Source organism: Topomyia yanbarensis, chromosome 1 (assembly GCF_030247195.1).
Source record: "Topomyia yanbarensis strain Yona2022 chromosome 1, ASM3024719v1, whole genome shotgun sequence".
NCBI lineage: Eukaryota > Metazoa > Arthropoda > Insecta > Diptera > Culicidae > Topomyia > Topomyia yanbarensis.
The window spans coordinates 69,570,686-69,598,347 of NC_080670.1; the positions used below are offsets into that span (position 1 = coordinate 69,570,686).

General features: G+C 37.7%; 2 protein-coding genes across 3 annotated transcripts in view; one reads left to right on the forward strand and one right to left on the reverse strand.

Annotated features, from left to right (window-relative positions):
- Window positions 1-27,662, forward strand: part of LOC131677880 (uncharacterized) — a 135,622-nt gene that overhangs the window by 23,643 nt on the left and 84,317 nt on the right. The gene's annotated exons all lie outside the window — the stretch shown is intronic.
- Window positions 223-1,878, reverse strand: LOC131677879 (uncharacterized). Of its 2 annotated transcripts, XM_058957965.1 has the most exons (3): window positions 490-1,878; window positions 327-407; window positions 223-273 (listed from the first exon to the last, which is right to left on the reverse strand). In XM_058957965.1, exon 1 carries the CDS (start codon window positions 1,659-1,661, stop codon window positions 633-635), a length of 1,029 nt encoding a protein of 342 aa, XP_058813948.1. In that variant the 5' UTR covers window positions 1,662-1,878; the 3' UTR covers window positions 223-273; window positions 327-407; window positions 490-632. The 2 variants fall into 2 exon arrangements, with proteins under 2 accessions (XP_058813948.1, XP_058813949.1); XM_058957966.1 differs by having other exon boundaries at window positions 230-407.

Below are 27,662 nucleotides of genomic sequence, written 5' to 3' on the forward strand. Positions count from 1 at the left end.
GCGGGCAAATAATCCACAACCAATAGCACACAAACACGCTCCATAACAAATGCCTACTGTGTATAAATTTTTACGGAAATCGGTTAAACCGTTTGAGAGTCTATAAATCATATACATACAAACTTTGACTTTTATATATATATATATATATATATATATATATATATATATATATATATATATATATATATATATATATATATATATATATTGTTCGGTCGTCCCCGAACGGAAAGAAATAATGAGCAAGCACCTTTTTTATGCAGGCTAAAACTAAATAAACTTTTATTAATTTCCATCTTTAACATTTAATTTCTCTCTCTTACTTTCAAATTTTCCTCCCACGCTAATACCTTCCGACCAGCTTTTCTAACTATCTTCCTTTCCTCTTTCCTACTTTTGTTTTCCTAGGTAAGGTAAGTATTTATAATTTTTGAGGTAAGTATTATGAATTATAATTTAAATTTCTTTCTTTTTCAGGTTACTCACGGTAAGTATTCGGTAAGTATTCAGGTTATTCCTATGGCAGCTTCTGGGTACAATAAAGAACAAACCACATGTGAACTTTTTCGGTTTTTTGACAGTTCACACACGGACACAAAGAGCGGGAGCTAGTTGCGAAAAACCAAACGTCACCATCGACCGAGGGATGCTCCGCTTGCAGGTTCAGTCGCGGTAACAGACCCCGGCCCGTAACATCCGGCGTTACTTCTTGTTCCGGATTTACCTTCAACTATCTCCATTACCGCAATGTTAACCGCTCCCCGGCGATGTAGCTTCCCGTCTGCTGTCCTCACGCTGACTTGTCTAATGGTCCCGTCTGTTCCCGGAAATACTTCTACTATCTTTCCACGCCTCCAATTCTTCCGAATTTTCCCATCCACCAGAAAAACTAAATCCCCAACACTCAACTGTCGCTTATCGTCAAACCATTTGCTGCGTTTGTTGATCGTAGGTAGATACTCGGTGATCCACCGCTCCCACATACGGTCGCTTAGGTACTGGGCACGTTTGTAAACGTTTCGTAGAGCCTCCGCTGCACTCACTGGCTCCACCTGGATATCCGCACTGGTCACTGCACCTCGCAGAAAATGGTTTGGCGTTAGTGCTTCCTCGCCTGCGGGTTCCTGAGGCTTGTACGTGAGTGGACGCGTGTTGATCATATCTGCTGCTTCTGCTACTGTTGTTTTCAGGATTTCATCAGTGAGTTTCCTTCCGTCATCCAGCGCTTTCATCGATTCCTTTACAGATCGCACCATCCGTTCCCAAACACCGCCCATGTGCGGGGTGCCGGGGGGATTGAAATACCAGGCAGTAGTTGAACTGATGAATTCCTCGGCGCACTTTCTGTTGATTTGTTGTTTGGCCTTTACCATTTCGTTCCACGCTCCTCGAAAACAAGTCGCATTGTCGGAGAATATCTCTTCTGGCTTCCCATACCTACTGGCAAATCTGCTTAGTGCCATGAGACACGACTGCGTTGAAAGGGAATGCACCACTTCCAGGTGCACTGCACGCACCGCTAAGCAAGTGAAAACGGCGACCCACCTTTTTTCCTTTCGGCGTCCAACTGTCACCTCCACAGGGCCCAAGTAATCCACGCCGACAGAGTTGAAGGGGCGTTTTCCAGGCGTAACACGCTGAACCGGCAGTGGTGCCATGCGCGGAGTATGTGGAACGCACCGATGCACTTTGCACCATACGCATTCACCGGCTACTCTAGAGACTGCTGCACGAAGGTTCGGGATTTCAAACTTCTTCCGTATCTCGTTGAACACTGTCTCTCTATTCGCATGTCCAAACTGCTCGTGATAATACTGGATGATTTTCTTCGTTACGGTATGAAAACGGCTCAAGATAACAGGATACCTCTGATTGAAGGACATGGCTTCCGCATTCACCAGTCGACCATCTACTCGTAGCACGCCATCTTCGTCGAGCGTCGGCGAATATTTGTATAGGGCACTTCTTTTCGGGATTCGTTCTGCTTTCTGGCCAGCGGCTAACTGTAGGTTACTCGTCAGCACGCTCATCTCATCGGGGAAACTGTTCCATTGTGCTTGTTTCCACAAAACTTTCTCCGCCTCCAGTAGTTCGTTTTTCTGCAACGGTGTTTGTACTGCGGGGTGTGCAGTCTTCAGCATTAATTGTTGATTCGTCGTTGCCTTTGCTGTGAGTATCGGCAACCCTTTCTGTTTGCGCTTGCAATTTCCGATAAAACGCAACACTGTGGCGGTCACTCTCAGCAGCCTATTCCATCTCGAAATCGCCTCAATCTTTATGACTTCATGAAACAGAACAACTCTTCTGGCATCTTCGTCGGTTTCTCCGGAAGGAAACTGTGATGATGGCCACTGGCATTCGGGAAATAGCAAGGAGGAAGGACCCAGAAACCATTCACCGTCGCTTTGTAACGGCGGACCGCGACCCCACTTGGTCAGTACGTCGGCTATGTTTAGTTTAGTCGGTATCCAACGCCAATCCACTACCTGAGTCAAGTCCAAAATCTCTCCCACCCTAAATGCCACAAATTGCTTATATTTGTACTGATCCGACTGGAGCCAAGAACAAACCGTGCGAGAATCAGTCCAAAGAACGCAGCGCGAAATGTGCAGCGTAAGCATTCGCTCAATCGTTCGATACATCCGGGCACCGAGAACCGCTGCCATAAGTTCTAGTCGAGGAATTGATTGCCGTTTGAGTGGAGCCACCTTTGCCCGAGACATAACTAAACTGCATTGAATCCTGCCTTTGATAAGCACACGTAGATAGGCCACACACCCGTAAGCATGCTCACTAGCGTCCGTAAAGATGTGGAGCTCGAGCGACTCGATCTCCGTCGATACAGCGTTCCCGATATAGCAGCGTGGAATCCGGATGGCTTCGACCTCGGGCAGCAAATCAACCCAGCGTTTCCACAGCTTCCAGCTTTCGTCGTCCATAACTGCGTCCCAATCACAGCCCTTTCGCCACAGATGTTGCAGAACAATTTTCCCGTGAATCGTGAATAATGACAGCAGCCCCAGAGGATCGAAGAACCCCATAACGCAGCTCATAGCAATTCTTTTCGTCGGTCGCTTACCACCATGTAAATATTGATCGACCTCTTCGCGCTGTCTCGTAGAAAACGAAAATTCGTCGAGGATAGGGTTCCAAACTAGGCCTAACACTCGTTCTCGCAATGTCTCCTTGTCTTGGTTGAAATGAACTGCCACGACCGGATTGTCTTCGCCCAAACTTCGTAATACCTCTGGAGAATTCGAAACCCAGTTCCGGATTTCAAAGCCCCCGTTCTTGTGCACAAGCTTCACCTGTTTCGCCCTCTGCACTGCTTCTTGGATTGTGTCGACACTGTCGAAATAATCATCGACGTAATGCCGATTGATTATAGCATCGGCTGCTTCAGGGTACTGACTTGCATGCTCCTCGGCGTTCCGATTTTTTACGAATTGGGCGGAACTCGGCGAGCAGGTCGACCCAAATGTAGCTACGTCCATCACATAAACTTTAGGATCCTCTTCGGGATTGGATCGAAAGAGAAATCGCTGGGCTTGACGATCTTCCTTGATAATCTTCAGCTGATGAAACATTTCCTTGAGATCGCCCCCGAATGCGATTCTCCGCTCACGGAACCCGATAATTACTGCCACTAACGGTACGAGTAGATCCGGTCCCTTCAGTAGCTTGCTATTAAGCGAAACACCTTGCACCGTCGCCGCAGCATCCCAGACGATACGCACCTTTCCCGGTTTCTTCGGTTCCAGCACGACATTTATCGGCAAGTACCACGCTTTCCCTGCTTCGGTATTCTCCAGCTCCTCTTTTGTGGCCAAGTGAGCGTATCCCTTCTCCACATATTCCTCGATTTGCATTCGCACTTTCGTGTATAATTCCGGATTTTTCATTAACTTCCGCTCCAGCTGCAAATTTCTCCTCAGCGCCATCTGAATACTCTCCGGAAATTGCGGTTTGTTCTCCTTCCAGAGCAAACCGGTCTGGAACCGTTCTCCGATGCGTTTCGTGGTCCGCTCCATAATCTCCATCGCTCTTTTGTCCTCTGCAGATTCTTGGGCCGTTGCTACCACTGATTCCTCTAATGCATAGTGGCTTTTCAGTAAACCATGTATGTCTTCGTTGGTTACATCATGATGCAAGCATACGTACCCTCTCTCTGTAGTATGGCTCGCTTGATTCGGGCCATATACTGTCCATCCGAGTTTGCAACGGACGGCAATCGGGTCAGCGACGGTACCTATCTTCACTTCCCTGGGCGCGAAAGCATGAACATTGTTGAGACCGATAAGAAGCTCTGGCTGGCCTTCATAAGATGCGATCGGCAGATCGCTCATGTATTGATAGCGGGCTGAAAGTACTGCAGCATCCAATTTCTGATGTGGCAGCATTAACTTGCCCACAGTGCGAACCGTTCTGAGCAACATTTTTTCTCCAACACCAACTGCTGAAGCCCACACATTCATTTTTCTTGAGTTCTTCTCAGTACGTGAATAGTCGGCAGTCCATTTGATTGTAAGCTTTTCTTCGGCCCCGACAATACCCAATCTATCGGCTAGCTTACCTTCGATCAATGTGACGGAAGCACCTTCGTCCAAAAATGCCAAAACTGTCAGCGTCCGATCCCTACCATGTAGTTGTATGGGAATTATCCGAAACAGCAGGGGGTTGCACGAGTGAATGTGTGCACTAATACCCACCGTACTGACCGGGTGAATGAGCGGATTGTGTGCCTCCTTACAGGAGCCAACGTTGCAACGAAACTTGAACCGGCATTGTCCTCCGTGTTCTCCGAGGCATAGCTTGCATAGCTTATCGCGGGTCACCATTGCTACGCGCTCGGCGTGTGACCAGTTCTTGAAATCCTGACAAAACCGCAATCGGTGGTCGGTACGCTGGCACACTTTGCATGGTTTCAACCCTAATCGGTGGCTGACGACTGTATTCGAATTTCCTTCCTCGGCGTGACTGAATACTGCTCCTTTCTCTTTTCGCTTTCGACCGGAATGTTCACCTGAGAATCTCGTCTCCGTGGTACGCTCGATGTCCACTTCTGCTTCCCGCGCATCATCCGCAATTCGTAGGAGAAAGTCCGTAACGGTGCGAAGAGAAATCTTTCTTCCCTCTCGAGCTCGTTTAATGTCAGCCCACTGTCTTTTCTCCGCATCCGGAAGCTTTCTTATCAGGCCCTGTATAAGCAACGGGTTCTTCAGGTGCTCCTTAAGGTCCGCTGCTTCCACGTGATCGCAAAGCTGCTCTACTACGTTGGCGAATGGAATGAACCCTTTCAGATTCTTCGGTGCCGGCAATTCTTTAACGCGTTCCAACAGACGATCCAGTAATTGCTCGGGACGACCAAAGTGTTGGCGAAGCTTCTCAATAACACGAGGGACCGATTTCGGAAGAAGCAGTTGTCCTCGTACAAGCTCCAGTGCATCGCCCCTTAGGCATTGTTGCAGACGTGCTAAATTGTCGACATCGCTAAACCCGCACGCCTTTGTAGAAGAGTTATACGCCGCATAAAACAGTGGCCAATCATCCGGCTTTCCCGAAAATAGAGGAAGGTGTTTACCGATCCCGTGCCTGGCAGCAAGTTGGCCCTTTGTTGGTCTGGAACCCTGCTTAACCTTCTCGTCCGGTTCCTTATCAGTTTCTTCCTCCGAACTGGAACTCTCCTCCGTATCATCCATTTCCGACTCAACACAAATACCCGTCTTTCCCGGCGGAGCTAGTAGCGGTGTACTTTGACTCTTAACGGTAATCGGTTGGGAATGTTTCTGTTGCCGTTCCATTTTCATTGTGTCCAACTGATTATCCACAGTTGACATCTGCTCCCGAAAATCTTTTTCCAGTTTCTGAACTCGCTTCAGGTGCTCGTGTTTTACCTGCAGCTGCAGCTGGTTTTCGCGCTCTAGTTCTGCTAGCTCGAAACAGCGCCACTCTTCCTCTAGCTGCATTTGCTTTCGGCGCAGTGCTTGTTCCTGCAGGAACTTCTTCTTTTTCATTGCGGCCTGAAACTCCAGCTGCTTCTCTTTCACCAGCATCTGTTTGTCCCAGTCCGCCTCGAGCCGCCGCTGTTCTTCTTCCATGGCCTTTATTTGTTCATCTGCGGACGGCACTGTGGACGATTTGACACTTCCGGCATCCGATTCATCTGCCGTCGATTGAGGATTTGCGTCCTTCTTCGTGCGCTTTTTGGCTGCCGCCACACAAACTGCATTATCGCAGAACCATTTTTTCTTCCTCTTAACGGTATCGGTTACACCCGCGCAAGCGTAATCATACCAATTGTTGCAGTGGTCGCATGCAACCATTCCACCTAGTTCCTTTGGAGCCAATCCGCACTTGCCGCACGGCGTTGTAGTGTAGTCTAGTTCCTGGTCGCTCATCGTGCCGAGGGTGAGGTGCGATCCAAACTTTGAAATTTTAGTTTGTTCGGTCGTCCCCGAACGGAAAGAAATAATGAGCAAGCACCTTTTTTATGCAGGCTAAAACTAAATAAACTTTTATTAATTTCCATCTTTAACATTTAATTTCTCTCTCTTACTTTCAAATTTTCCTCCCACGCTAATACCTTCCGACCAGCTTTTCTAACTATCTTCCTTTCCTCTTTCCTACTTTTGTTTTCCTAGGTAAGGTAAGTATTTATAATTTTTGAGGTAAGTATTATGAATTATAATTTAAATTTCTTTCTTTTTCAGGTTACTCACGGTAAGTATTCGGTAAGTATTCAGGTTATTCCTATGGCAGCTTCTGGGTACAATAAAGAACAAACCACATGTGAACTTTTTCGGTTTTTTGACAGTTCACACACGGACACAAAGAGCGGGAGCTAGTTGCGAAAAACCAAACGTCACCATCGACCGAGGGATGCTCCGCTTGCAGGTTCAGTCGCGGTAACATATATATATATATATATATATATATATATATATATATATATATATATATATATATATATATATATATATATATATATATATATATATATATATATATATATATATATATATATATATATATATATATATATATATATATATATATATATATATATATATATATATATATATATATATATATATATATATATATATATATATATATATATATATATATATATATATATATATATATATATATATATATATATATATATATATATATATATATATATATATATATATATATATTATGTTTTATTATGTTTATTACCTTCATCAACAGGCCCCTTGGCCCCAATGGTGGTTGCTTAAACTAATTACATTTTAAAATTGACAACATTTTCGCTTTTATCGCATTCCGCGTCCGGTTGAAGTCAAAGGCCGTCGCCACACTGTTAAAAATTCGTTGGAGTCCGGTAATTGGGTCCGAGGATTCCGTTGGAGGAGTCCGTTGGGTCCGAGGATTGTAGGGCAATCCACTCTGGCAGAGAGTAAGTCCGAGACGAACAGGGCTCGAGAGAAGTCCCTCCGAATGCTGAGTGTATCGAGGTGTATTAGCTGGCAACGGTTTTCATAGCTCGGCAGCTGAAATCTATTTCGCCATGGGAGATGACGAAGGGCGAAGCGTATGAACCTGCGTTGGACAGCCTCGATTCTGTCAATCCCGTTCTGGTAGTACGGATTCCAAACAGCTGAACAATATTCTAACGTTGAGCGGACCAACGCGCAGTAAAGCGATTTAAGACAATATACGTCCCTGAAGTTTTTCGCTATTCGGAAGATGAACCCAAGCTGTCGTGATGCCTTATCCACGATGTATGACGTATGTGGTTTGAATGTTAACGCCGAATCCATGATGACTCCGAGATCTTTGATGTGAGAGTGTCTTGGAATGCTCGAGCCGAAGAAATGGTAGTTGAACTGAGTCGGTTGGCGTTTCCGCGTGAACGTGACGATTGAGCATTTGCTCGGGTTTAAAACCATTCTGTTTAGATCACACCACGTACCAAAGCTGTCCAGTTCCTTCTGAAGAAGTTCGGCATCGGTTTTATCCCGTATTTGTTGAAAAATTTTCATGTCGTCGGCGAAAGAAAGGCGGGGTCCTTGTAATGTGAAATTGACGTCATTAAAGTAGAGGAGGAATATTACTGGACCGAGATGTGGTATGCCGGATGTAGCGAAGAATGGTGCAGATAGACAGTCCTTAATGCTGATTTGGAGTTGCCTTCCATCGAGGTAGGAACGAAACCAGCGCAGAAGTTGTCCATGAATGCCGAGTTTGTCCAGCTTCGCTATTGTGATATCATGGTTGATTTTGTCGAAGGCCGCAGATAGATCCATATAAATAGCATTGGTTTGCAATCCGTCAGCGAATCCATCCATTACATATGTTGTGAACGAGAGCAGGTTTGTCGTTGTCGATCGTTTAGGCATGAAACCGTGTTGGTCATCTGCAATGTAGTGTTTGCAGTGAAAGAAAATAGGATCTAACACAACCAGCTCGAACAGTTTTGATACAGCACTTAAACACGAGATTCCCCGATAACTGTCAATGTTCGATTTGTTTCCTTTTTTATGAACTGGAAACATGTGCGCTGCTTTCCAGCAGGAAGGGAATGTACCAGTAGTGAGTGATAGCTCGAAGACTCGCCGAAGTGATTCAAGAAGCCCGCTGATGCACTTTTTGACAAAAATAGAGGGAACACCATCTGGACCCGGGGAACAAGATGCTTTCAGTTTGGCATTTGCTGCAAGAATGGCAACATTATCGATACAAATTCGGTTGATGGTTCGTCCTAGAGAAGGAGTTAAATTAGCGGCGGCAGCGACTTGTTGTGGTGGCAAGTGCTCGTTGGAAAAAACGCTTGAAAATTTGTCGGAGAACAGTTGGCAAATTTCCTTAGTGTCGGTGCCTAAAACTCTATTAAACGACATACAAGATGGCAAACCGGATTCTTTTCGCTGCTCGTTAACATACTTCCAGAACGACTTGGGCTTGGATTTCAGTTGACGCTCGACGTTTCGCTGGTGTCTAAAAAGGGCGCGTCTGCTTTGTTGTTTGTATTCGTGGTTGAGTTGAAAGTAGTGATTTCGTAATGCAAGTGTCTTATGCTTCGAGAATTTTTTAAATGCAGCTCGTTTGGCAGATTTTAAACGAAGGACGGTTGATTGCCAGGGAGGGTGTTCATCGGTACTAATTGTTCGTTTTGGTACATGGCGGTCGATAAGGTAGTTAAGAATACTAGAAAACGTCATCGCTGCTTCGTTCGCGTCGTCATTGTTAATATTTTCGTCCCAGTTTATATCCAACAGAGTGCTAATGATGCTGTCGTAGTCAGCGTTTTTAAAATCGTAGACTATATATATATATATATATATATATATATATATATATATATATATATATATATATATATATATATATATATATATATATATATATATATATATATATATATATATATATATATATATATATATATATATATATATATATATATATAGATAGATAGATAGATAGATAGATAGAAGATAGATAGATAGACATGCAATCACGCAATCAAAACGTTGTAGAATTTTAGAGAGTAAATTCATACCTTTCCGTTTGATCTCTAGTAAGTAAGGACACTGAAACATCGTACAGGACGATTCAACCATTTTATTATCTGACAAATCTACGATCTGACAAGTTTAGCTCAGATATTGCCGGATCGGCAAAATGCATCTCGCAAAACACTCAGCTACAAGGAAAGCAAAACTGAAACGTAATTGAGAGCAATTACTCGAATGGGACGTGATAAATTTTTTCTACTACATACTTTCGCTTTCTTTACTTGCGATAATTTTACATTTCTATATATTTTTGTTGGGTAGTTAGCTGTCAATTCGAAGGTATTACTTTTAGTGCTACCTATTTTCACGTTATTGCAATCATCACCAACACCGAGAAAATTAAAAAAAATCAACATCATCATCCCATAGAGCTGAACTCCATTTTCAGCGTGCTGTGAGTTAATGATTGTTTCCACGTTGTTGTTTTTGTTGGACTTTTCATCCAATTTGGCGCTTTTGTGTGAGTGGGATGATTGCCTCCAAATAGCGGGATAATCATAGATAATTATGCTCGCTTTACATATCGACCTTGTTAAACTAGAAGCTTATAATGAAAACCGTGTTTCTGGTTAGGTCAGATAGGCTTATCATGACGCCAAAAATAACGAATTAATACTCCATCTCATCGGTTTAGTGTGTGGTACTATTATAAAATCAATCGTTTATTATATTGCGCTGATCTGATACAAGATACAAGAGATAAGGTGCTAACCTCAAAAGTAAGTAGTCGTATGTTTGAGTTTGGTCCAGTTCAGATTTTCAGTGTCGCTAAGATCGTAACACACTAGCCCTGCTTTTGTCGCGCTGACTGAGAATGGGCTGGTGTCTGTTGAAATAGTAGGTTAATGTTCCGCATAATTTATGAAGAGAGGTTTATTGGGCTGTACAGTCACTACACTATGTTTTGGAGGGGAACTTTGGGTAAAACGAACAGGGGGGGTTAAAATGAACAGGTAGCCAAATCAAGTTAATGTTTGTTAAATTTAAAACAAACTTCACAAAAACGTAACCTGTAAAGTATTCAAAGGATATTGAAATCATTACTTTTGACAAAAGCTTTCGATTGTGCGATAAATATGATAAAAACCAAAATCATGTCAGTCGCTGATGCTGAATTCGGCATGTAGAATATAAAGTTTTTTGAGGTGAAATTTTATTTTATTCTGAAAATTGTGTTACATTATTGTATTCAAACCTTTTGCAGATATTTCACCGCAATAAGTAGGGATCAGAACAAAACGGCTCAATCGAAACGGCTGTTTGAAAATAAAATGTCTTAGGGGGTAAAATGAACAAGTTGTAGTGGGGGCAATATGAACGATCTTGCCACTCTAAGTACCAAACCTAAAAATTAGTCGGAACGCTAACTGCAAGTTGCTATATCTTCACTGTTCTCCAACAGATCCTAAAAGTTCGAACACCCATGGATAACCCCAAGTTTGTAGATGTGTTTCGATGCCACAGTAGGGTCCCTACCACTGTAGATTATTCGACCATCAGTGCTTAAGCTCCGCGCATCATTAGAAGAAATAGTTCTCTGTTATGTATAGTGCATAGAAACTTTATGAATATGCACCATTTTTTATTGCTTTTGTACAGTATATCGGTGAAAGTGCCAGATTTGAATAAACTTAGGGTTGTTAATTTTTTGAAGTGTTTTCTCAATTCCTCTACACGACCATAAGCTTGATGACTGTACAATTCTGAAATGCTACAGTATGATTGGCAAGATTAAGCGAAATTGCATAACGAATAATCGAATGGCCTTCAATTTTTTCTATACCGCTACAAAAAATAAAACACACTCGGTTTGGTTGGTAAATTAATGAAAATGAAATAAATTTCAAAGAAAAAAGAATAAAACTTGGACAACTTCTAAATGGAGAATAAATACAAAAATGAAGCAAAAACATGAAAAAAATATAGGAAATGGCTAAAATTCAAGAAAAAGTTCTAATCTCTCTGCTGCCCAACTCCAGCTTTTGGCGAGTTACAGGAAATTTGTTGTAGAACATTCAAAACACGATTGTATTTTGTCCCTATTATCAAAACCTCTTCGCATATTTTGTTTGCTTTCTTATTTGTTCATTGATTGGCCATTTCAACATTTACCTCTTAACTCCTTGTACTACTTATACTAGCAAAAACCGTCTTTCGATATGTTAAGGGAAATTTGTGGAAAGTATTTGAGTAGCGTAGTAATGATCGGCGGAGGACAGTTCGGCTTGGTAGGCCGAAGTCGTGTGCGTAAATATCTCTACGTGTGCGGTTTGTCTTGCAGCTGTTCGGTCGAATCGGATGGCGTAGCGTTACATAATTTAACTGCCTCTGAAGTAGAGGGGTGCGCCACGCCGACGATTGCATGTAAAAATAGTATGCACATCGGCGTGACGCCGATTTTTACCTGAAATCGGCGGCGACGCGCACACCTCTACTCTGAAGTTTATGCAGTATTTTCCAATAAATTTGGCATTTTGATCATGTGAAAGGCCACGAGGAGTTTATAATAAATTATATATAATATATATTATATTATGAATTAATTATAACATATCACTACATGCTTTACATGTACTGCAGTCGTCACATTCATTATATGCATTATGATTATTACAATCAATATATTATATTCTATGCAGAATATTACTAATAATCCCGTTTAATTTATAGTGGTATATTTGGTAGAAAATAATGATTCACAATCTATTAGCAAACATACAATAGAGCAGAATGAATATGCACATTATGCTATTTATAATATTTTATTATATACCTAATATAACTGTATATATTTTACGTTCCTTATATTTATTACATTTATTTGATTAACTGTACCGAACAATTGTAATGTAAACATTTTACATTTTTGTGCCTCATGAATATGCATATTATATTCAGTATATTTGTTTATTAATTTAGTTCAATGCCTTATTCTCATTATTGCCGTTATATACAACACCTTTTTAAATTGCCTTGAAAGTATCCAAATTTATCATACTTATTAAACTTAATTTTAATACTTATATTATTTTCGTTATATTTATTATATTTATTATATTACATATGCTTTTATATACAAATAGTACTGGGTAGGGAGAGATGTACGATAACCTAACAGTTTAGAAAACATTTCTGAACTACTGTAAGGATCACCTAAAGAAAAACCTCTAAATTAAATTCAGATATTTTTGTTTTATTTCGGATCATTTATCTAGATATACCTAAAACGTTTGTCATCAATATTTATATAATATGAGAATCATTTCAAAAAATATGCTGCAACCATAGTACTTTAAATTAAATATACGCAGAAATGTACACATATAATTGCTACATTATTTTAACGCATTATAAAGGTGTATCCGTGTACATTCAATACAATGGAGATTGAATATCATATTTATTATGTTTATAGGCCAATTTCATAGATGTTTCATAAATTTATTGTAGGCATTATATTAATTACTCATTTTCAATTTTAAACGTTCGTTTATTGTATGTGTTATATCCATTAAACTCATACTGTACGTTACTGCACTTTATTTTCGTACCACAATCAGTATATTTTCAGGTATGCATATTATATACACTACATACTTCATTTAATTATATTTGTTACTTATACATTATTTGGATTAGGTTAATCACTTCAGGCGTTTTTCAAGCAGAAGACATTCACTCAAAACATTCATTATTACCATTTTTTAAATATATACTCCACTGTATGTTGTTCTCACAGTCAATATATTCATTTTATTGTACTATATTATATGATATGTTGTACTATATTATATTATATTCTATTATATGAAATATTTACATTACAAAACAAAAGAAGTCGCATAGGGGATGGGAGCATCAGGGTATCATACAAATTGAGGACTGGACGAAGGAACGTGGGTAGCCAGCCTGAGTCACTTGAAGGAAACTTCAGAAGGTCCGATAGGAGTTTGACGCACCCTTCTCCAAACAAACCATCAGGTGGGTTCAAGCACGTATAGCGAAATTTTTTACCCTTTGGCTGGATATTATTGTTGGAAGAGGACCTTTCCATCCCGCTGAATGCGCGTAAGTGTCTCTGCTTACGGGTTCGCCCAAACCCCTTTTGTTCCCTCTTCAGTAACAACAGTAATATGATGGTTAAATGATAAACTATTTCGGAGCTACGATAAGTCTACCCGCATACACTGGAAAAACCTTGAGCTGATGGTGGCTATATATCACATCACACATCACATATTATCAAAACCTCTTCGCACCATTCCCATCTGTAATACAATGTTGAATGTGAAAAAAGAAAAAAAAACTTTTATGTAGGATAGTGTAATTTTGATAATAAATTATCACACTGTTTGATTTGTTTGCAACAATGAAAAAAATATTGATAAGTTGCTAGCTGATAGTAGTTCAACGTGGCTCTGAAATATTGTTGTGAACTCACAGGAAATTACTCTCATCCCGTTAAACGGTGGTGTTAGGAACTTTTGGGAACTAAATTGGTAACTTTCGTAAAGTGGCAAGTTGTTTCTCGGTTTTTTTCTTTACAAAAGCAATCCATTCAAATGGTTTTTTGCTTAAAGAAGCTACAAGCAAAAAACCATTTGAACTGCAGAGTTAAAAATGAAAGAGTGAAAAACTATTGATTAAAGTGAAATAGTTAAGGGGTTACTTTATCTGAAATTACAACTCTTTGAGAATATTTTCTCAAATTTTTATAGAAATAGATCAAAAGATACAGCGCTTCCAAGCGCCCTTCGTCTACCAAGAGCAGTGGTAATTTTGAACTCGATTTTCTCGAAATGTTGCTTTTCCAAAAAACCACTCAACCGATTTTCTTCAATTTTTTTCAATGAATCGTGATTAATTTTTCTCGTACCTTAACGAAAATTATTATTTATCCACTAATCGTTAAGGTGCGAGGAACACTCATATACTAATGGAATTTTTTGAGTTTTGGGATTTTGGTTGATCCATTGGTCTTCAATCGTGATCACCGCAAACCTCCTAAATAATAAAGGGGTTCGGGGAAAAAGCCATAATTCCGCCAATTATCAATAAATTTTAATAAACTTGTGTTTTTTTCACTGAAAAATGTACTACCAAAATACTATAAGTTTGTTGTAATGAAATTATTGCTTTATGCCTTTACGTAAATTCAAGCTTTCTTGACATTTTTCGCACAAAATACCCCTTAACTGAAAAATCTGATAATACTCATTTATATCGTATTCGTGTAACCTTTCTAGTGTTTGTTATGTCTTTAATTTTAACAGATAATAGCAAAAAGCTGCAAAAATGTGTGTTATGAGCATTTATTTATCCATATCTTGAGAACTGAACTTCAGAACCTGAAACAATTTAATAACATTTTATCCAAATGAAGTTTCCGTTCGAAACAGGTTTGGTTGAAAGCAGTCAAGTCCCTCCTGAGAAATGCGCCTCAGTTTAGGGGGAACACACACACACGTAGATATTAGACCAGTTCGTCGAGCTGTGTCGATTGGTATTTAAGACTCGGCCCTCCAGGTGTCGAAAGAAATCGCGAAAGTTTGACCGAATTCAACATATTTCTTTTATACGAAATGTAATACACCTGATATTCGGCAACTATTTATTCAGGTCGGCCCCAATCTTTCCATCTGGAAGGTCCAAAATTAGATCCAATACCTTACATAAAGAGTGTAGAATGCTACACAAAATTGGCATGCTAAATTAAACCGGCAAGCTGTTTTGGTTATGGCGTTCGAGGTGCTGTAACTGGAACATTAAGTCACGTTGCGACAGCCCCATTTATCCGGTATCACTTTCCTGCTTCTACCGTAAATGGAGCCACTACGAGGTATCATTTCGGTGCAGTGCAGGTATGAAGTGAAGATACGGCGATTACTGCGGTACAGCCGAAATGGACTCTAATGGTGAAAGATGCTGCACGGTTAGCTTTATCTTTTCTTCTTCCTAGCAGAGATGCTGTATGACCGTATAATTTAAAAAGAAAAAATCGCGTGAAATCGTGATCTCCTTGATACTTTATCTACGGCGATCCACTGGAATCGATTCGATCGATGATCTGTTTTCTATTTCCGTTCCTTGTTGGTATGTTGGAGGACCATCTTTCATTGGTTTTAGATACGATGGGAAAAATGAAAATCGCGCCAAATTAGGGGGAAAATGTCGGTATCCAACATGGAAAGTTGTCTTCGCTGTTGTTTAGCTCCAACTTTTCGAGAGACAAGGGAGAGCTAGGTTACCAGCAGAAAGCTAAGCGCACCGGCCGCAAACGACTTTAGATTCCATGGAGTTATAGATGATATTGACGGTCTTTTCTTCAATGAACCAGCGCAAAATGCCTAGAGGGCAGCCCCGCACCGAAACAAGTTTTTTTCTCCTGTGGCACTACATGGATATGCGAATCGGAATGACACAGTGGGATGCGGATCTGCGCAAAATTCGAGCGGGATGTCTTTTCACCGCGCATTTGTACTATTCCACCCGGTTATTGTGTACTACACATCGGTTTTATGCAGGAGAAAGCCACTGCCTTCGAATAATGAAACAGAACACGCTTTGAACGTGCATTCACGATTGAAACAAGCAATCGATTCTTTCCACCAACCGAGGTAGGTACTATATCATTTTCGTTTGAAAGAATCCAACATCTGTTGCTTTCCATGTTCAGTTGGACTCAGAAGCAGTCTGCCTATGAACGGAAGGTACTTGTATCTTTCTCAATTATAAATTTTAATTTCAACAGCTTTCCGTGATCTCTGCCCGTGTACTGAAAATCTTTGCAATTTACAGTCTCATAATTACACAATAACCTACGACGACTCTAACTATGTAAAATATTGTTTATTTACATCTTGACCCCGATTTAGAAAAGGGATTTATGTCATTGGTAAATTATTTGTACTATATTGGACGATCACTACCACGAATCGTACCAATTTCATCACGTTCGAAACATGTAGCTTATGACTTATCCAATTACTTAGTTTTTTTTCGTTTCAGTGAAACCATTAACGCACCCACAACTAATAGCTGCGTAACCTTCAATCACCTCAGTGCTATTGCCTCCTATCCGGTTAAATTTTTCTCACAATCTCAGCCCCACAGCTATATTGACCGACTTGTATTTTTTTGGATTAACACCATATTTCTTTCGCTACATCATCGAATTGCAATCGGCACAGTTCAAACAACTCCCTTACCAACTGGTGTTTTTCTCGTCCAGTTGAAAATCTGATTAATCAGCCTCCTCCCGTCGGCAAGACCTGTGTGGTATATAAGGTACGTACCACCTAGCCACCTATTGAAGCTGCCTATGTAGGAATCATGTTGGAAAGAGATAGTGCCCGTTTCGCTCTCGACCTCGTAGTTTCTTTGCGGCGGGTCCAGCAAGCGTGCGACTTGGAATGAATGATATTTTTTTCTTTCTGTGAAGTGTGCAACATCAGATCGTCGATGGGGAAAGATGGATAGATGAATGATAGAACGTAGCGTAAAATACATAGAAGCAAATGTAGACGTTTCGACCTTTGTCCCAAATTTTGCCCACTCGAAGTATGTTTGTTTGTTTTTAATTTATCTTCGTTTCGCTTGCTTCGTGTTTACAAATCCGGTATGAGCGAGTGTTGTATGATTTAGCGGGACCGGTGGGAGCATTGAAAAACTGAGAGGGGGTTTTGTGTTAAGGAATTAGCAAATAGCACGGTATCGTGGTTTTGTGTTTGTGATTCGAATACATGCATATTTGCTATAGCCTTGTAGGAGACTTTGGGCTCTTTTTGACCGAAGCTTAATTACATTTTTAAAATTTTTAGATGACTCCTAATTTTAGCTTCCTCTTAACGGGCCTTATACCAGCCAATCTGGTGGCTGTGTTGCATCCGATGATTGTGGTAGCTCTGAGGACTGTACCTTTGATGCTTGGAGAGTAGACATGTAACTTTTTGAACATTTTTCGGAACACTGCTTAATCAATTGTTAATAGGCTCTACAAACAATATGCTGAATACACGCTTTTTTTTCCTAAAGATCTAGTTCACCCACAAGAGTTTAGAAGTTTCTGTGGTGAAATATATGGAAAATCGGAAATAAAAAATGAAAATCAATAAGAACTCCCACAGTTACTCTGTACATCTTGAAACTTCAAGTAGTGCAACTTTTTAAATAATGAACAACTTTGTTGAAAGTTGCATAATAATTGGAGGTTACCGGACAAAATTATTTTACTTCGAACATCAAAAGAATTTTTTATATATAACTTATTCTAAGCATGTGCGAGAATGCATATAACAATATATTAGAATATCTTTTTACTACTAAATTTGAAGACTGCAATTCTGCAATGTTGATGCCTTCCAGAGTGGAAAAATGTTTTTTTTTTCGTTTACCAAAATCTGACGAAAATGACGAGCGAGCGAAGCTACTTTCTAAACCACTAGAGCATTACGAAACCGAAAATGAGACAACGGCCTATGACAAAGCATGCGGGTAAATTCAATTTCATTATTTCCTCCATACATTCGTTTTCGCTTCGAAATTGAGAACGACATTAGTCTCTTCGATATTGCACATAGCGCTGGCCAAACGAATAGAAACTAGTAACGATATTTATTTGTCGTTGTTCTATTTGGTAGAATTACAAGCTAGCGATAATATTGGACGACTGAAGCACTGTTGGTGTGCATATTTCCTGTGTTTGCGGCGTTCTAGTTGCATTTTATGATGCACATTGCTATAATTTCATTTAATGAAAATTAAAATAAAAATCGAAATTACTGATTTGAAATTAAAACGAGATTGAATTTTCGTATTGTCATAGGAAAACGAAAGTCACTACTTCTGCTACTCGCTTTCATAGAATCGAAAGAAGAAGGGGCGTTGTCTTTATTGTTTTGCTTTGTGTGAATTTAGTAACGAAGGAGGCAGCGAATTGAATGGGTATGAGAATGTTAGGCCCTGATGCCTTCAACTCGTGCTATACATCTGGGGATTTTATCATACATAAAATGATACTGGATTATTTTACTGATTTTATTGTCTCTATTACCGAAATTTCACATATTTTTACATACAAACTTTAAAATTCCTGTGAGTACACCAGAAGCATCCGAAATGGTTTGTATTTGGAATGGGGCTTCTGGAGCCAATTATCAATCGATTGAGCGGTGTTCCGTAAAAAAGTTAATTAAAATGTTCAAAATTGTGTTTTTACATTTCTTACAAAAGAAATGTATAGGATTCGCTCAAACTTTGAAAATTTTTTCCGAGGCCCGGAGGGCCGAGTTTCATATACCAATCGACTCAGCTCGACAAATTGAGACAATGTCTGTATGTGTGTGTGTGTGTGTGTATGTGTGTATGTATGTATGTACAAAATTTCATGTAATTATCTCAGCAATGGCTGAACCGATCTTAATGAAACTAGTTTCAAATGAAAGGCCTATCGCTCCCATTTGACACTATTATTTTTGTTTTTCGATATGTTGTTTACTTTCTGAAATATGAGTAATTTTGTCAAAACAGCGCTGGTTTGAAGCGAATTACACTCGAACAAGGCAACTATATCATGTGAAGTAAACAAAAACAAAAAGCTTATGAAAATACCTTTCTAACAAGCTATAGATTGTCAAAATCCGTTCACGAGCGGCGGAGATATTAAACATTTTGTATTTTCATTCTTTGCTTACCAATTTCCACTAATTAAAAATGAGACCGTTCCATACAGAGTATTGCTTTACTGCTTTTTTAGGGTCAAAACTAAACCGATTTTGAATATCCGGGTATGCAAACACATCTGCGTGATTCAAGGATTTTGATTCCGAAAACATTTTGTGAATTTACTAAATAATCAATTACCTATTTCTCAAAAAATTATAAGCAAGTTCATTTCAAAGACAAAATAATGTGTAAATTCACTTCAAAGTGCAAATTTGCCCAGAGTTTTTTTTATTTCGATTATAGAGGTTTTAACCTTAAGGTCATTCGCCTCTTCGGGTTAGAAAAATCTCTTATGAAAAATTTCTAACCTTATGTGCGGGGTCGGGACACGAACCCAGGTGCGCTGCGTACAAGGCAATCGATTTACCAAATACGCTACATCAACCCTCATTGTCCAGAGTTGATGTATTTACCCATGGATTGAGCAATGCGTTCACTCTGGAGATAAACGTTGGATGGTATATGAATACATCAAGTAATCCTCCTAGTAGTGAGAAAATAGACTTCTAATATAATTCATATTCATATTATACTCGTAGCATCACCAAGAGCAACTGTATTTTTGAATAACAAAATTGTAGTGAAAATTTATCAGTTGCATTATTGAAAATAAAGATGTAAGAAATCAAAATTTCGCACTATAAACAAAAATAATGTCACAGCTTTAACCATAATTTACCATTCCTCACAACTGACACTGAGTTGTACTGAAAACCCCAATATACATTTTTCATGATCAATGTGACTAAAAGCATATTTATTTGCGAAAAAATACGATATGTAATTTCAAGAATGTTCGTGTCTCAAAGCAGTCCAGGGGCACTTTCAATACTAACTGGCTTTTCGATGAATTTAAGTACTTATTCTGGTAGTTTGAACCATTTCTTTGCAATGGTATTGCTTTGTATAGGACTCATTAACCCATATCTCCAGAACGAGAGTTCCGAATGAAACAATTCGCAAGTAATAAGGATGGGTGGAAAAAGACTGCATTTTAATCGACTGCATGTACGAGTTTTATGCCATCGACAATAATATAATTGCCAACATAGCCTGGACACTTGACACTCTTTTCTAGATATTTCAATGCGAATAAATGCTATTTACTGGTGGCCTTTTCTCAGTTTACTATTTCTAATTACGCGTTAAAATACTGGACCTGAAAATTCCATTCTATGCAAAATCATTTTTCAGATGTCTGTAACCAAAAAGATATCTTTTAATTCCAAAACAAATTCCTGATTTCTAGATTTTCTGATGACTAATTAAGGACCATCAATAAAGTAGAAACACCAGATAATCCTAAAAATTCCGTCAAGAAAAGAAGAACGAAAACGTGCTCTTTGCAATGGGATTTTCACAAACATTTCAGAATATTCTAAACAATGGTTTTGGAATTCGTGAAATTCGTTTTATTCATTTACTTCATTTCAATAACTTTCTTAAAATATTATTATATATTCTCATTTTTTCCAGCTCATTCCTTTAATGTATTATATTCGTTTGGTTTATTTTTTGCATTTTAAATATTTGACTAATAATAAATATATGACCATTTCATTGTAAAGATTTTTTTCATTTAGCATTGTTTTTATTTATTTTGTTTATGTGACCTAATTTTATCTATTGTATTCATTAAATTCTTTGTATGCATTCCGATCAGTTTATTATCTTATGTATCTTATTCGAATTATTCATTTAATTTATTTTACTCACTTTTTTCTAATATTTTTTTCTGATATTTTTCCGGTTCACACTTTTATTCATTTTAATAATCTGACTAATTTTGTTCAGTCATTCACTTTATTCATTTCATCTAGAACATTAATTAGACACAATATAATTTCTTCTATTAATTCTATTACTTTTTAATGTCGCTGATTTTTTTCATTTTAATAAGTTAACTGCTTAAAAACAAACAAAATGGAAAAATGATAAAAAGTATAGACAGAAAACATTTTTATTGTGAATAAAATTCTTCATTTTGTTTATTTTGTTCATTCCATTCATTTTATTGATTTTATTAACTCTCTGTTTATCCTGTTATTTATGAACAACAACATTTTCAAATAGTTATACTGCCCATGCTTGCAAATCAGTCCCATAAAGATAGGAAATGCCATAGAAAACGGGACAAATATGCGTTCATGGGCAGTATAACTTTGGGGTTGGACAAGATTGCTTCACAATAAAGTAAAACTAATAATTGTGACATTCACCGTTTATTTAAGCGCTAATAGTTACAAGAAAGATCCCTATAACTGAAGTTATTGCAATTGCTCTGATTGGATTTGACTGGAGCAGTGCTGCCAGAGCCATTTTCAGTTATCAGTGAAAAATTATATTTTGATATATCTTCGTTTTCTTCAAATATTTTTGAAAACTGATAAATCTTATTAATTTGGACTGCTTTCGGCTACCTTTTCTGCCCAAACGAACTATTGAAAACTTTGCAGGAGATGTGTATTAAGAATTGGTGTGTAAAAATTCAGCAGCTCCTAACACTGCTAGAGAAGCATCTATCTTGATCAAAACAGGTTTTTCGTGTTTCTTTACTCTAACAATTTTAAGAAAAATGGTTTTGGAACCCTATATGTGCTGAAAAATTATGTATGAGAGTTAATTTAATCCATATTATTCATATTATTTATATTATTATTCCAATTTTTTATGGTTTTATTCATATTATTTATTTCAATCATTTTATTAATGGTTAGTTTTTCCCAGTTCACATATTTTATTCAGTTTCTTAATTTTATCAATTCGGTTTAGCCAGTTCTTTACGTTATTGTATGATAGCTTGTTATCCTGAAACAATTTAATTTGCTCTCTTAATTTCATTACGTTTTAATATCGTCTAATTTTAATTTGAGCTGATTTGATTTATTTATTTTATTAATTTGCTTTATGTTAATCATTCTGTCCATTTTATGAATATTTTTTTATTTTAAATTTTGTTTTGTTTTATTATTTTTCTTTAATTTATTCAGTTTATTCGAAGCGTTATTCGTGCACATCTCACATCTAGTTGCTCGTAAATTTAGCGTGTGATCGGCAAGCTAATGACTAATACAACAGTGATATGTGTAAGAAATGTCTCATCTCACTGATAGGTGGATTAAATCGGTTTTTATTTTAAAATTTCATGAAAATCAAAATAGTCCTCCACAAACAATAACTCACCGAACGGTTTACTCTCAAGTTTTCATCAAACAAAAAATCGTGAAATTTGTGTTTCAACTTCGTTTCACTTGTATCGGTTAGGGTTTGACGCGGTGCGCATGCGGGCGGATAAATGGTTACACCGCACCGCAACCGCATTTTTTAGCCGTACCGCGTATCGCACCTGCATTGTATTTCCCGCTCCGCAGACGCGCGGTAATGGGATAAATGTGAAATATAACCAAGCTGGATGGTAAGAGCATAGTTTTGATAATACTTGAATTTGACGTTAAACCTATATTACAGTAGGATTTCGTTTTTGGCAACAATTTTATTTTTTTCAGTTGCCAAAACCGGAACCGTGCCAAAAATGGAACCTTATTTTTAAAGTTTGGATTTTCAATTTACGACTTCAAAAATGTTTTAAGGATTTTTAATCATATGTGAAATGAAATGAGATGAATGAAAAAATATGCAAATTCAATTTTATTCATGATTTTATCAAATTCAGACGTCGTACAGTGGGGCAAGCTTTCGACGCTCAAAACCTCTACCGCCCTGGGTATATATCATGGAGGATTAGTGCCGTTAGCAAAGCATCTTAGATGGAAATGATCATTATTTTGACAACTTTGGTTTTAATCTAGATAAGTAGAAACTGATCTAGATCAGTTCTATCTTTTGATAGAGGTGTTCTATCAAAAAACTTTCTTCGGCAAAGTTGTTTGTTTTGATATTTCTAACACATGTACTGAAGACATTTATACTTTATAACCTATGTAGATGGCGCTACATGACATTTAAAAAAATACTCTAAAAAATGAATTTTAACATTTGTTTATGATAAATATATCTAGAAATAAATGTTTTATTCCTAAATCTTCGAAAATAAACAATAATAAAAATGCTTAAAAGAGTGATAAATGTTATCATGACATTTTAAGGTTGTTTTCATCAAAAATATTAAAAAAATATGTTCCACAAAATTTGTAATATCCCACGAAGCGGCAGCTGGAATTTTGTTTGTTACTAGTAAAAACCTTTAACTTTATAACCACGAAGAGAAAAAAGTGGGGCAAGGTGGGCCTTTTGCAGACAAAGGAAATGAGGAAAAAAAATATAATTCAAGTTAAATAGTTCCTACTTTGCTAGAGAATTTTTGAGTAAACTAAAATATATGCAAATATTTTCTTGTTTTCGAATTCAAATATAATATTTCGAACTGAGAATAAATTTATCAAGTAATTTATAAAGTAATCTTATTTAAATCACTGCTGTGTCTAGTCCTTTCTGCAGTTTTCCGAATTGCAGTTCAGTCATAAGGCTGTGCTTATTCTTTGCAAAAAACGTTTATCAGTCAGTTGTCAAAATAATGCTCATTTTCATCCAAGATACTTTTCCGAAGACACAAATCCTTCAGGATACATACCCAGGGCGCTAGAGGATTTGAGCGTCGAAAGTAGCATTCTGCCCACTGTGCCGTCCTGTAGAATTCTCACAATCTTCGCGCACTTCTCGAGTGCAATTTCCCTCATTACGAATATTTAAAATAGCATTTAATTCGAATCGCTTTTCTTCGGCCCACTGAACGTCAAAACTTGAAAAATTCACTGAATGGTAGTGTTGATTTCGTTCAATTTTGTTTAAAAAACACAGCTCTTTTAAAAAATTAATAAATTTATTGCTTCTCCATAACTAACCCATCGTTGATCTTTCAAATGGAATTGATAGATTGAAAATCGAACTGCAATGCTTGAAGAAAACTATTTTTGTTGTAAAAATCACTTGCAACTTGTCTATATTATTGGGGAAAGTCGACGGTTGTCGGCACCCCTATGTAGCTTTTGACAGAAACCAGATATGGACATTCTGATAAATATTATTTGTGTTGTATATTAGCGCAATCTTTTTGTGCTGATTGCTGAAGCAGACTCGAATGTTCTGTTCTACAACCAATATATTTTTTGAACAAGTGAAACTCTACTCAAAAGTTTTTTTTTGATGATTTGTTTAGTGTTACAGAAAGAAGTAAATCGATCGAAAAAGTATGCGCATTGAATATTTACTATGTGAATTTATTCTATTTTGTGATTCAACGTTGAATGGCGCCGAAATGTTCGCCACAAGTTTTCTTTTGATCAGTTTTCAAAAAGGTTACTAAAATCGGTTGTCGGCACCCAACCATGGTCGGTTGTCGGCACCCAATTTTTTGTGGAAAATGCTCTCAATAACCTAATCAATATAGGTATTTTGGAACGTGCTTCACGAATAGATAACAGAGATCGACCTTTGGCACCATTCTGAAAACCAGGAAGGCGACTTCCGGTTTAGCGTTTTACATTTACATGAAGAAAGCCCACCTGGTCGTGTTTTTACCGCAAGGTAGCACCGTATATACCAGATTGTCACGACCAGATAATTTGGTGGGGGGGGGGGGGCTCGGGGTTACCCTGGAGTCCCCCTCCCGTTTTGACTGACTTCTATCTGATCTGTCTAAAGCTTTGGTAAAAAATTGAAGTGCCTGAAACTAACTCAATGGCAGTGAATTGCATTAGCAGTGCGTAATATTCGCACTAGTTTTTCACATACACATATTGTGGTTCTGATGAAGAATGATGTTCATAATGCCTTTGATGGGTATTGAACTGAATAAATTTCCTTTTCCCTTTGAATCGTGATGATCATCATTCATATTTTTTCATTTTTAATAATTTTTTTAGGGTGCCGGCAACGAACCACATTTTTCAAAATGGCAAACAGTTATCATTTTACTAAATTGTTAATAACTTTTTTTAAGTTGACAAATGGAATTAAATTCTTTGATAAGTTATTAGCTAAGGCCTCTAGCTTTCTATTGGTATGCTTATTCCCATATATTGTTTAATTGGAGTAATGTTGTGAGCCAAAAACAAAAGTGTACCGACAACCGAACACATTCCCCTACATAAATAATGCATCTCTACACTTATTGTAATGATTAAATAAAACACGTATAGTGTAAAATATATATAAACCCTTAAATACATAACACTGTTTTAAAACAACATTGCGAAAAACATCTCAAAATTATCACAGTAATGTATTGAAGCTATGAGACAATTTTCACAATATTAAAAAAAATGATTTCCGCCTTTGAGGGTTAGTATGACTCCCATGTTTGGAAATGAAGTCAAATGTGATATAAATTGATACAAAAAAATGTTTTTTGCCCATTTCTAAAAGACTTGTTATGACCAACAAAAATGTTGCTAAAAACGGACCCCTTTTGTTGCCAAAATCGGTGTGTGCCAAAAAGGGAGCATGCCAAAAACGGATTCTTACTGTATTATGTGTCCTTAAATGCGTTTTGAAGTGGGACAAAGTTATAATAATATATGTTTGATTAGCCGCATTTAAAGAAATTCCGATTTTACGCTGAACAAAAACTTATGGAATAAATCTATAACTGAGGAAGTGAAGTTCTAGCCAAACAAGTTCTCAACTCATTATTGTTAAAATAATCACATTTTTCTTAGATGACCAGAGACCAAAATCAATTATTAGGTCTCAATTTTTTTTACAAACTAATAAAATAATACAGAGAAAGTTAGTTTTATGTTTTCGTTGTTTACCATTGACTTAGCAGAGTTTCTTAATCTACACATTTTAGTCAATTTTTAATCACTATTCTTCTGATAAAAATAGAGAAAAAATGCAAAATTGTTTTGTTTCCCTATTTGCATCTTTAGCTCAGTTCATAGAGAGGCAAACTTTATTTTATATCGCACTTCCGAACGAGCGGCTGACATTGAATCGGATGGGCTGAAAATTTTCTAAACATAGACTGAGCATCACACAATAATTCTACTATGATTCGAATGCGCTGTCACTCGCTTACCAAATATAATAATTATTATGTTGTTTTAAACATTCCTTTTTAATTGGGATTTTTTGACAACTGTGTTTACTCCATAAATTGTAGGGTAGACGTGCCCTTATTCATCTCATTAGTCAGTATGTCACACTATTTCATTGATAACTCGACTTAGATGGACTGGATTGCGTTTAAATAGGTATCATAATCTTTGCTTCGTTCCTAAGGAGCAGCACAGTTAAAATTTTTGCCTGGAAAATGTAAAACGCTCGCGTTCGAGCGAAGCGAAAAGTCGAGTGCAACGATCCCTTAATGCGTTCAAATGGCTGGGAAAATAACCCCACAACCCAAGAACCTATAAAATTTGAATAGATGAGCTAAGATGAATTAGGGAGCAGTACCCTACAAACATGTATATGTCATACGTTCATAATCCATGCGCGACGCCGATTGGCGTGGAATGACTTAGGGTAAAAGGCTATAATACGCCCTACCGGGGCAAAATGCCCCTCTTCAATTCCCAGAATTCCTGAATTATCTAAAAAGTGAAAATGACTGATAACAGTATCGTTTCATGAAAACAACGTACTAAGTTAGATTGGTATTTTGAATATGTTGCAAAACAACAATATACACAAATGTTTGAATGTTTGACGTAAGCTTCCACTTTTTACAATAGCATTACAACCAATTAGAAACAGTCGGATTTGATAGAACTATTTCAATTAGCTTACTAGAATGTTATAGTTACTATCTTAGTTTTTATCTTGGCTTAAAACTATGTGTGCGTGTAGAATTATTGATGCATTCACAACAGCTCATCACCAGTTAAAACGCGCCACCCATTGTTGTGGGGCATACTCACCGATTGCTGTGGGGCATACCATCCTCTTGTTGTGGGGCATATTACACTTTAACCGCCGCCCTGGTTGAAAGAAAATACTTGAATTTAGGCATCTTTGAAAAATGTGTAATAATACTTGTATCAGGATGTTTTTAATAAAAAATGAAACGGGTGCTAATTTCTAACTAATATAACAATAAATTAAAGTAGTTAGTGCGGAGATCATAGTGTCGAATAGTGAAATATAGCTATTTTTGCTTAAGGGGGGCGTATTAGACCCTGTTTACCCTACTAGCTAATGGCGGGTTATTTTTCCTCATGGCATGTTGTTATGTACTGAAAGTGGTATATGTAATTTTTTTTTCGACCGAGGAAGGTCCATAACATAGTTTTATTTCGTTTTGTTATAAACAATTGTTTAAAAACATACAAAATTGAAACTTTCCGATCTGGAAGAAATACGAGCAAATTGTTTTACGTCAATTTCATCGCTAATTAGTTCGTTGAAGGC